Raw genomic sequence first — 11,755 nt, forward strand, 5'->3', positions numbered from 1 at the left:
CATTTGTTACCTACGGCAAAGTTGCTACACATACTCCAGCTGACAACAGCACATACAAGCCATCATCCAATGGGCAACATGTCACCCCTATTTTGCTTTTCTATATAAATATATGGCTGGGCTGATATGGGATTATTACAGAAAGACTTTTGACCAACAAATAATCTATTATCTTTACTTAAAGCAATAAACATTAATTTATCCACGAGAAATAGTGTGCAATGTCATAAATTGGGATGTATCCAAATTCTGTGCAGAGAATTAATGTTCCTCTGAGGTCTTAGCATTAAATGTAGATTTGTACACAGAAATAGCACCTTATCGGTTTATGATGCCAGGTGTAGGAAGGCCTAAAGTGTTCCGATGTGTTTGTTTACACAGGGCAGATATAACTGTAGAATCTCCAGCAATGATACCAGGGTTCAGTATAGATTATTCCACGGGCCTGCTCTTCCACGACCTCTAGGGAGAAAAACAGTTGGTGAGTCCATCTGAAATCCACTTTTTTTTTTCTCAGCCAGAAGGGAGAGCTACTCTCCAAGATACACCACACAAGAACACAGATATTCATCTAGCAACAGTGGCATTCCTTGACAGAACAAAGCAGTCAAATATATTAATGTACATTACAGAATTGGGCACTTAGTTTTTTTTTTTTTTTTTGTTTTTTTTGTTTTTTTTCCTTGTGCACCGACCTGTGTGGACGACCCCTGGGCCTCTGACCTCTGTAAAAGTTTCCCCTGTGGCCTCGAGGTCTTCCACGGAACCCTCCCCTATCTGTAGTACTAATTCCAGGCATGTTTGTCCTCTTTGGTAGAACCTAGAGAGGGAAAGAAAACAAATTATGGTAGAATCACTTATTTAGGGCACCATCAGCAGGGCAGGATCTGTTTAGAGCAGTGCGTCTATACAATAAACTAACGCATGTGCCCACATTCCCAAAAAAATATATATTTAAAGGATGCACCCTTTTAGTTCTTCCAATTCTTCTTCTATGTGTGACATCAGCCTTCTGTGCAGGGCTAAATGCCTAAAACGAGTCACAGAGGCAACTGGCATATGCAGAAAGCTATACTGTACCCTCTGCTCTTGTATGACTCTGCGGTGTCAGTGTAATGGCACATGTTTGTAATGTGGAGTCATTTTTTTTTTAAAATCACACAGTTTAAATGTCTAAAACCCTACCTTGATAGTTCGGCCTCGGAACACACTTTCATCCATTGCTATGGCAGCTTCCACTGAGCACTTTTCCGCAAATTCTATATATGCATATCTAGGATATGACAGGACCCACAAAGGTTACTTCTCCACCATAGAGATATGTGCAGACTAAAGTTTTCCACCAGTATGTTATTTACTAACACTTTCATTGTATTTCTTTCTATTTGTGACTATTGCAACTTACTGTCTGATCCCAGGAATTAGACAGAATCTTCACTCACCCTTTGGGATGGCCAGAAAATTTGTCACATAGTATTGTTATCCGGTTGATTGATCCACAACTGCTGAAGTGAGATTCTAAATCCTGGGCTGTGCCTCCATAATCAACCTGACATGTTTAGAAACAAAGACATTGCAATCTTAAAAATGACCATAAATACCCCAAAATGTAGAAATTTCTGCTCAGATCTGCCTATCTTGGGAGAAGCTGGCTGTGGTTTGTTCTTACAGTGACTATTACATTATTTCAATATGGAGTCGATAATATAATATAATATAGACTATATCGACTAATTACAAATAAGTGCACTCAATTTTTTCAATACTTACATTTCCTACATACACAGAGCGTTTGTCAGCCTCTCTCTTTTCTTCTGCGCTTAGAGGGCGAGGAGGACCTTAAAATGAAGATAGACCATCATGTGCCATTCAGTGTGGCAAATTTTCAAAGGATGAAATGCTTGGATAACCAGTAAGGGGACAAACACACGGCGGATCCCTGGCCTGTCATTTCTATGAGAATACATACTCGCAGCGGGATGTCCAGACGCTGGGAGCCCCCAAAGTAAGTCGGAGCCTGGAGCAGGTACAGTATGCTTCGGCTGGCGGGGGTTACCAGGGCAATCCCCTTACATACGTCAATCCCGCTGCGAGTAGGTCTTCCCATAGAAACTACAGGCCAGGGATCCACCCTGTGTGTTTGTACCCTAAAAGTGGCAGATTACAATACATACCAGCTTTAGAATCTTCCGCTGGTGTCTCTTCCTCAGTCAGTCCCTTCAAACGCTCTGTCTCCTCTTCCATTTCCCGTACCCGCATCCTTATAGCTTTCAATTCCTGGAGAGTACAAATAATGACTGCAACAGTCTCTTTACTGCACATATGTCTATCATACCGCTCTGCTGTTTCCATACCTCCCTTGGGGTTTAAAGTGGTATTCTGAAGTCTTTTCAATAGCAGACTCTAAAGGGCCTATTACACGGGTCGTTAAGAGGAGCAAACGAGCGCTCTCAGCGCTCGTTTGCTCCTCGTTCCCCGCTCGCTGCCGCCGCTATTCATTTCGGCTGCAGCGAGCGGGTGAGTGCGGGAGGGGGCAGCGCTGAGCTGCGGGGGGGCTGCCCGGGTGATCGCTGATCGTCCGGGCAGGCCATAGGATATAGCAGCGTCTGCTGCCGATGCTCCTATTCAACGGAGCGCCGGCAGCAGATCGCTGCTATATTAGTCGTTTGTTTTTCAACATGTTGAAAAACAAGCGACTGCAACGATCAGCCGACATGAACGATGTCGGCTGATCGTTGCACTCTATTCCACGGGACGATTATCGTCCGTAGCGGCCGATATCGGCCGAATACGGACGATAATCGTTCCGTGGAATAGGGCCTTTAGCTATTGTTGGAATGAGCAGTTAGGGAGGGGCACAACTGACCACTTTTCTTCCCATTGTCTGTGTGCATGATTGAGACCGCCCCATAGACCTACATTGGGAGTCCATCTTGGTCATATTGCAGTCATAACGGAATAGAGGATACTAGGAAAGTTACACTTCCAATACTCCAACTTACCGGATCATCATAATCGCAGTCTCCATGGTCGCTTTCAGCACACTCTGGTTCCGCTTCTAATTCTTTCCCAGACATTTCCCACGTTACATCCCAGTCAGAAGGCAGCTGGCTGTGGTTACCCCACACCTTAATATTGTAGCCCAGTCCTGAAAAGGAGAATACCTGATATATACTTCCCTTCTCTCAGCACAAGGATGGCTCCACACATCGCATTTTTCTGTAAAAAGTGGTGAAAAAAAACATGTCCCCCCCCTCCCCCCTTGAAGATGCTGCATCCAGATGTTATTTGAATAGGGAAATATGAAATGCTATAGAAATAATTTCTTTTCTGTGGTTTTTTTGTGTGTCAATTTTTACAAAATGCAGCATAATAATTTGAGCTATGGCTTTTTGTTCACCTACCTTGTAATGTTTCTCCAGAGGTGTAAAAAAAAAAAAAAAAAAAAAAAAAAAGTTTTTTCTCTAACCATGAAACAAATTAGGATTTTTTAACAGGATGCAATATTGGATCAAAGAATCACCTGACTTGTAATAAGACACCACAGAAATATCCATGAGAAAATACACACTATCTTGGGGGGGGGGGGGGGGGGGGCACCATAAAAACTGCATCATACAGAGACCAGAAAAGTGGGTATTTTTAAGATTAAAAAAAAAACTAACCAAATCACTATGCAAAAAGTATGTGTGAAGGAAGTCCTAATGAGATGAGGGCTTCAGCTGTATCCAAAGTTGAATTTGTACCATTTCTTGACACATGGTGGAAGCAGCCATCATACAACAATAATGACATTTAATGGAGGGATATTTGATAGATAGAAAAATAGATTGTAGGCGACTGCAGGCATGGCCCCCACTTACTATTATTGACTTGCTAACTGCGTGTGTATCTCTGTAATGTCTGATTTTGTCTATGTATGTACCCCCAGAATTGAAAAGTGTGACAGACTAAATACACACTAATGAGTTGGGTACATGGATTAGATACCCATTCATAACACTTCCCATGAGTTACTTCCAACATAATAGCACATCTGCATGTTTGTAGAGATTACTCCACCAGGAGCCTGAGCACAGAGTTACCTGCTTGTATCATGACACTCACAGCACAGTTCCTGCAGGATACTGCATGACTACAGGAAGGAGACTTCCTTTCCCAGTATGGCCGCCCTCATATTGCACACATTTATCCCACCCTTTCAAGACCAGGAGAAGAGCTAAAGCTCAGCACACAGTACCTGTGTACTCCCTGACAGCAATGTAAGGGTTAATTAGACAGGTGCAGATGCAATCAGGGAGGGGAATGGAGGACTGAATGCAAGGAGAGGGAGGTGTACTCAGAATGGTGCAATGGAAAGCTGGCACGATTGCCCACGGTAAGGGAGCAGATTACAGCAATCATATAGTGAATTAAAATTATGATTGGTTGCTATGGGGGGCATCTGGTTCCATACCTCAGTCAATATATGTGTCTTTATCTGTTCACGAGGCAACTACTGGGATATTAGGTAGGTTGGCAATACAGCCGGCCTTATATATAAGATCAGCTGAACACGGCATCCAATCACATCACTCATTTTATTTTCTAACCTGCGGCAGAAAAAAATGCAAGCTGGAATCTGATTGGTTGTTACAGGCAGCCGTGTTTAGTTACGGTTGTTGCGAACGTAATATGAACACAAATCTAGTATCACCAGCAACAACATCAGAACATAGCTTTTGCTCTCTGCACTGCTCTGCAATGAATGAAGCATAGTTTGGTTGCCACTGTTTTTATGTAAATCCCCTCAGTGGTTACTTCTTAGGGCCAGTTCACATGGAACTCTCTGCTGCGGAATCCTGCCTGCCTCAGTGTCATATAGTCTGTCTATAGGAGGGCTCGCGTGCCTCCTGTCTCAATGTCCATTCTTTGAGTGCAGAGGTGCACAAGTCCTTCCATAGACAGACTGTATGACAGTGAGGCAGGCGGGATTCCGCAGCAGAGAGTTTTGTTGCGGAATTACGCCTCTTTTACTCCGTGTGAACTGTGAAGAATGAAAAAGTGGAATCTGATTGATTGCTAGGGGAAACTGAGCTAGTTTCACTTTACACCATGTTTGATAAATTAAAGAGGCTTTTCCAAGCTCCTGAAAAGCTGCAAGCTGTAATGTGTTACAGCCTGTATAAGATCTCTTACATAGTGTGAACATAGCCTACAGCAGAGGCATTGCTTGAAGCTTTTATGTGTTATGTGTGTGGCCTTTTTCTCACCTCTCTGGCTTTTTTGAGGCTCTTTTGCAGGCAGAGGGTGTGGCATTGGGGTATGTGCCATCGGGGTATGTGCACACTAAGGAATTCTTGCAGATTCCGCTGCAAAATATGCGCAATATTGTTCCTTTCTATAGAGTAAAATGGGAATTCTGTCTGTCTGTGCAGAGTTGAGATTTCCGTATGGAATTTAGTCCGGATTCCGCGCAGAATCCGCATTCCGCTTGGAAAATGAACGGGTTCATTTTTTGGGCGGATTCTGCTAGAGGAATCCTATAGAAGTCAATGGGGCTTAAATTCTGCTTGAAATTTGCTCAAATTCAGCTCCTATTCTGCCTGAGCTGAATAGGCGAGGAAATTCAAGCAGAAAACATTTCTCTACAATTCCTCAAGAATTTCTTAGTGTGCACATACCCTAAGGGTATGTTCACACTGAGCAAAATAGGCGTAATTCCGCAGCGGAACTCTCTGCCGCGGAATTACGCCTGCCTCAGTGTGTCATATAATCTCAATGGGAGAGCGCGTGCTCCTCCACAGCCGCCGCTCTCCGCTCAAAGAAGTGACATCTCACTTCTTTGAGCGGAGAACGGCAGCTACGGAGGAGAGCTTGAGATGATATGAATCACTGAGGCAGAGAGTTCTGCTGCGGAATTACGCCTATTTTACTCAGTGTGAACATACCCTTACTGTGTGTATGGTGTTTTTTTCTGGTGTTTTGTACCCTTTTGGTCCATGTCATGTCATGTTAGAGGAAAAGGAAGGTCAGCCATCTTGATGCACACAAAGATGCCTAAACCACAAAAAAGATTGTTCAAATATAAAGTAAAAATGACAGAAGAATTGCCATGCACCACATTGGCGTTTTTTCTGGGGGTTTTAGGCACCCTAGCAGAGGCTCTGAGGCAGATGTGAACCTAGGATTAACGTACAGTGTGTGATTATATTATATTATATATAGTATATTGATAGAACTACAAAAACAACTGAGTCTCCATATTAAAGTTTCCTTTATGACACATATACTGATCACAGAACAGACATAGATCTGAATGAATGATTACAGCTGTCACAGATCAGACATACAACACATTGAGATACCAGCATGCAAAGATACGCAGCTCTGTGTCTGCCGGGTCCACAGCGGCCCAGCCTTTTCCATCCTAAATGTATGTCCCCAGTTCTCTGTGCATCCTGCTCGGTGCAACTTCAGTATGCTTCAGTAGCAGAAGTCCCTTACACAATAACAATACCCTAACCCTTGTGGGATCAGCATTAGATTGCTTGTAAACATTGCCATCATGAGGGGCATGAAAGTCAAGATTTTACCCACCCCCACTCCCCGTCGGGTAACTGCAGAGATGTTTATTGTATGGGACCCCTTTAGAATAAGCTAATGCAATTCTTGGCTGGTTTCACACACATTTTCATGTTTGTTTGTTTGTTTTATCTTTTTCAACTGCTTTTGTTTGCAGCCACATGTTACATTGTCTTCAGTGAGATATAACACACTACACTACTTTGGTTTGAGTCATTTTCTGGGTCAATGATGTTTTTTTTTTTAACACAGCATTTTTTCTTCTAGGTTATTTCTATAGGACATGAAAATCACATAAGTAATAATTGCCACCAAAATGTCCTCCAAACAAATTACATTTATATACAAAAAAATCTGTCATAAAATACTTTTCTTTTTCATAATTTTAAGCCAGCAGAAAAGAACGCTGTGTGAAGGAGGCCTTAAAACAATGTGTCACATGTGACTGCAAAAACCAGTGAAGGGCCATTTAGTGAACCATGATCACACGTCATCGTACATATCTCCCAGTATAATTACAGTACAAGTGATCAGGAACTCACAGCCAGTTAACTTGGGTAGTTGAAGGAGTCCATGTGCAGTACACAAAATGTAAGCAATAGATACATGGTAAAGCCATTTTTCATGTTTTTTCAGGTATTTTTTCATGTTTCTACATATATTTTCGTCGCTCGTCCAGGAATCAGATGATACAGGCCGCGCTTGGAACATTTTGTTCTACCTCCAGGGCATATCAGGTAAGTGCTTACAGGTAAAGTATGTGATAAATGATAACTGCAAGCAAAGATAAAACTTGTTTTTTTAGATAAATAGGTGCTTTTTACTTATGCTATGTGTAGTTTGGGCTGTTTTTTTTCTTCATTATACTGTACCTTAAAGCGAATGTACCAGCAGTACATTTGCTTTAAGATGTCCACATGGATAGAACAGCGCCGGCGCCATTGTATTCCTAGGCATGGCTGGGGGTAAAGCACTGGAGGCGGCCTGGCCTGCCCCCTTTATGTAGCGGCTTCATTAAAATCCCACTGGGGGAGGGCGGGCCATACCGCCTCCAGTGCTTCACCCCCGGCAGGTGCCTGGGAATAGAATGGCGCCATACGTGAGAACCGGGCCACAGTTAAAAAAAAAAAGGACTGTGGCAACAGCTTCCCTGCGTCTGCACCGTTCCATCTATGTGAAAATCTTATTTTCTATTTAGTATTTTTTAACCACTTCTTTCGTTGACTGTGATGTTAAACAAATATAAATAAAGCTTAATCATTGTATAACAAAAGTCCATAGTTTCAACGTCTCGTACAGCTGTCAGAGAATGGATACATTCTTGTCTACATCCATAAGGCTGACAACTTCCTACTTATGTCTGAGTGACACAGTTGAGTGCCTCTAATCATTGTACAGCGACTCTTCAGTATTTTTTTTATGTACAAAGGACCAAAATGATGTGTACAATCATATATCTGTAATGATAATATCTTCATAGTAATAAATTATACAATTCTGGGCGCATACAGTTATATTATTGACTTCAATATATATAAAAAGGATTCAGTAAGTTCCTAGAGCTCCTTCTAGTGGCAGCTGCATGCAGCTCAAATTTACAACACGATTACATGCTATGTATGCAGGGGATTTGGAGCTCTGTATCAGAAAAACAGCTCTGACTGACTACTTTATGATATGGTTATGGCTGGTTTCTAGCTTCAGGGTGTGAATGAGGGTGTTTCCATTCACTAACTGCAAGCAGATATTGTAAAATTAATAAAAGCTATAAAAATATTCCATAACTTTACATACACAATAATTAAGCTTTATTTCCATCCATCAAGGAAACCTCTAAAGATCGCTTTGGCAGTGAAAGGAATATTAAACAAACAGAAGACACAGTGATGAAATAATTTATAACAGAACAAGTACAACATGACCCACATGAACCACCCACATTTTTTGATTTTGTCTGAGGCTAACAAATGACAGAGAACCAATAAGAAGGGGCTCTTGCAGGTTGGCAGTGTGATGAGGAAAGCCATTGCAGAAATTCTCCTTGATGCCAAGAAGAACCAGGGTTGGTTTGGATTCGTGAAGGCCAAAGCAGAAGATATAGGAATGAGCTGCCATCTGTTAAAGCTACGACCTCTTGGAGTTAACAAGCCTCGGACTTTGAGGCCCCTGTTAACTGATCCTTGGGACATTGTATTTTGTATTTAAAGCTGCGTTTTTTTTTGTTTGTTTTTCAGTCTGCACTGCTCAAGTCCTTTCTCCACAATGACGGCATTTTGGTTTCAGTATGAAGCTTGGTGGCCACTGTGTAGTTTCACATAGGGTTGTGAACTTAAGAGGTAGTGCAAGAGAATTAAGAAGGGCAGTAATCCATGCTGAGATAGATAGTCCAGCTGTTCAGATCTCCTCAAATCCACCTTAAATATGGTGCCATGTGGAGGCAAGTGCATTGATTCTTATACCTCACAGCATTCTGTATATGCAAATAATGAATTACAAAAACTGGCCTACTACAAAGTGTGCTGGAGGAAGTGCATGAAAAACATGGAGATTAACAGAACAGAAGGCGCCGTGGGAGACGGCCACAAGAACACATTAACACAGAGACGGCTGCATCAAACAAGATGGATGCCACCTTAAGAGAATGGTGGCTATAGGGGTATCATATGCACAATAAGAGGATTAGAGAAGCAGTAAAGGCAGCATTTTGCTGCTATAAATACCCACACACACATCAAATATTCTATATATTACTTTGTTGTTTTCATAAGATGTATAAAAAAATAAATGTCCTTCATATCTCAATAATGTAGAGAGGTGAATGCACAGCAACATAGGGGACTTTTTTAAAGGAAAACTATTATAGAATGTGTATGTGTTATAACACAAATAATCCAGAATTATATATACTGGTCTTAATCTGAATAAGGTTGAGGCTACCAGTTGCATGACCAGGAACCACTGTGTTGTGCAACTCCATTACTCCATTACATACAAGTAAATGGGCTCGTACTGTGAGGCTGGGTTCACACTGCGGTTATTGCAGTCCATTTTTTCATCCTTTTTTTTTTGCAATAGATACTTGTAATATTTGTATACATCCGTTTAATCTGTTTTTCCTTTGACTTTTTTTTAGCATACACAAAAATGTGGTCTACCATGTTTTTGAGTACGTTGACAAAATTTATGTATTCTAATACACTTTTTATCAGTTTTTTTTTATGGAAGTCATTGGAAAAATGGATCAAAATGGATGTACACAAATACATCAGGTTACATCATACCGCATAGTGACATGGTGGTTCCTGGTCACATGACTTGGAATTGCTGTGTGAATTGCTTTGGTGAAATGTGCCAAATTTATTAAGTGGTGCAGGCCCCATAAAAAAATTATTGCATCTATGGTCATCTGTGCACAACAAAGTAAAATCTATGTCAGTTATGAGCCTCTGTAGATGTCAAGTACAGTTTATGGCTGGGTTCACACTACGTATATTTCAGTCAGTATTGTGGTCCTCATATTGCAACCAAAACCAGGAGTGGATTGAAAACACAGAAAGGCTCTGTTCACACAATGTTGAAATTGAGTGGATGGCTGCCATATAACAGTAAATAACTGCCATTATTTCAATATAACAGCCGTTGTTTTAAAATAACAGCAAATTTTTGCCATTAAATGGCGGCCATCCACTCAATTTCATCATTGTGTGAACAGATCCTTTCTGTGTTTTCAATCCACTTCTGGTTTTGGTTGCAATATGAGGACCACAATACTGACTGAAATATACGTAGTGTGAACCCAGCCTATTGATGTAAATGATAATAAATGTTGAGCCTTGGGAGGTAACACACCGCACACTAAGCCCCACCCACTTTTTTTTTTAAACTGCAGAGAATGGTGAAAAGTCACCAGGACTGGTATGCACCTTTTTTTGTGATTTCGACCCACTCTTGGTATTAGTAAAAATACTGGGCAACAGTGGGATCTAAAGGCAGATTTCACCAGCACACTGGTATAGCAAAAGTGGTTGTAAACCCACAAATCTCAGCAAGTGTATATTTTTGTGGCTGTTCCTTAAAAAATTCTTATGATAGTTTTCCTTTAAAGACATTGCAGACATGGGAGGATGGGAAAAATACTTGATTTGCACCATGTGTTTCAGACGCTGGCACATTACACTGATGCTTTTGCTATTGCTTAACTACAACTCGAATGATGAAAGATTTTCACCCTTGTCCTTGGTAATATCGGCACGCTTATTGGTGATCTCTAGTCTGTGACTGCTGAATGTTTATCACCTCTCTTTTTCCCACTTATTGCATTGGGCAGTAAAATTGTATATGGCTAGCTTTATACTATTATATTTGGGGTTACTGGCTGTGTAGGTATATTTCATTAACAAAATCATAGATAGCTAACAGCATTCGGACTCTTCCACCTATGTGACTTCAATGATGTGCAATTTCACATGTAGAGGAACAAGCGGGTGACTTATAACTTACACAAAAGGATGTGAAAGCATTTTTCTATTGTGTGTGTGTGTTTTTTTTTTAATAATCTGTTATTTATGCAACAAGCTTCTGTATGAGGCCTTGATACAGCTTACTGGTGGGTGCAACTGCACACCTCACTTTACATGCTATACGTGGTGCTAAAATGAAGAGTGGCTTTAGGATATGCTGACTTGATGGCTTCCCTTCCTATAGTGATCAGTCAGTGAACTGAACCAAATCACATGGGGAGTTCTGGAACCCCAAAGAAGAAGAAAGATCATTTACAATCCTCAAGCATGTCACAAGATGTGGTCTTGCCAGTTCCCCCTGGATCACCACAGAGAGGAAAGTCATATCTATTAGCTTCTATTTGCATCCCCATTCTGCACACTTTAGTGGGGTAATTTAGTGGATACAATTGCCTTTCTATGAAAGGTGAAATAGGTGTTAAGTAGTATATCACAATGACAGATTTACTTTTATCTCTTAGAATAATTGCTGTCAATGGAGACATTACTGTAGATGTAGCAGTGAACTGTAACAAGTTGCATTAATAAGATGGATAAACCAATTCTAAATCAGTGGTCTCCACGTTTAAGGGGTTATCGAGCGTTAGAAAAACATGGCCACTTTCTTCCAGAGACAGCACAATTCTTGGCTATGGTTCAGATGTGGTTTGCAATTAAGCTCCATTCAAGTC

At 41.1% G+C, this 11,755-nt stretch overlaps 1 protein-coding gene across 1 annotated transcript; it reads right to left on the reverse strand.

The window, feature by feature from the left end:
• Positions 1 to 299: 299 nt before the first annotated feature.
• Positions 300 to 4,521, reverse strand: PABPN1L (PABPN1 like, cytoplasmic). The gene is made up of 8 exons (XM_069968506.1): positions 4,457 to 4,521; positions 3,003 to 3,148; positions 2,175 to 2,277; positions 1,771 to 1,838; positions 1,443 to 1,549; positions 1,186 to 1,273; positions 696 to 820; positions 300 to 462 (listed from the first exon to the last, which is right to left on the reverse strand). The coding sequence occupies exons 2-8, from the start codon at positions 3,075 to 3,077 to the stop codon at positions 423 to 425; spliced, it is 606 nt and encodes a 201-aa protein (XP_069824607.1). The 5' UTR covers positions 3,078 to 3,148; positions 4,457 to 4,521; the 3' UTR covers positions 300 to 422.
• Between the last annotated feature and the right edge of the window lie 7,234 nt (positions 4,522 to 11,755).

Source organism: Dendropsophus ebraccatus, chromosome 4 (genome assembly GCF_027789765.1).
Source record: "Dendropsophus ebraccatus isolate aDenEbr1 chromosome 4, aDenEbr1.pat, whole genome shotgun sequence".
In the NCBI taxonomy this organism is placed as follows: Eukaryota; Metazoa; Chordata; class Amphibia; order Anura; family Hylidae; genus Dendropsophus; species Dendropsophus ebraccatus.

Coding starts and splice junctions, on each gene's coding strand:
- PABPN1L (XM_069968506.1), bottom strand. CDS start 3,077: ATGTCTGGGAAAGAATTAGAAGCGGAACCAGAGTGTGCTGAAAGCGAC. Junction 821..1,185: donor TCCGAGGCCGAACTATCAAG/GTAGGGTTTTAG, acceptor TTCCCTCTCTAG/GTTCTACCAAAGAGGACAAA. Junction 463..695: donor CCCAGGGGTCGTCCACACAG/GTCGGTGCACAA, acceptor TTTTCTCCCTAG/AGGTCGTGGAAGAGCAGGCC.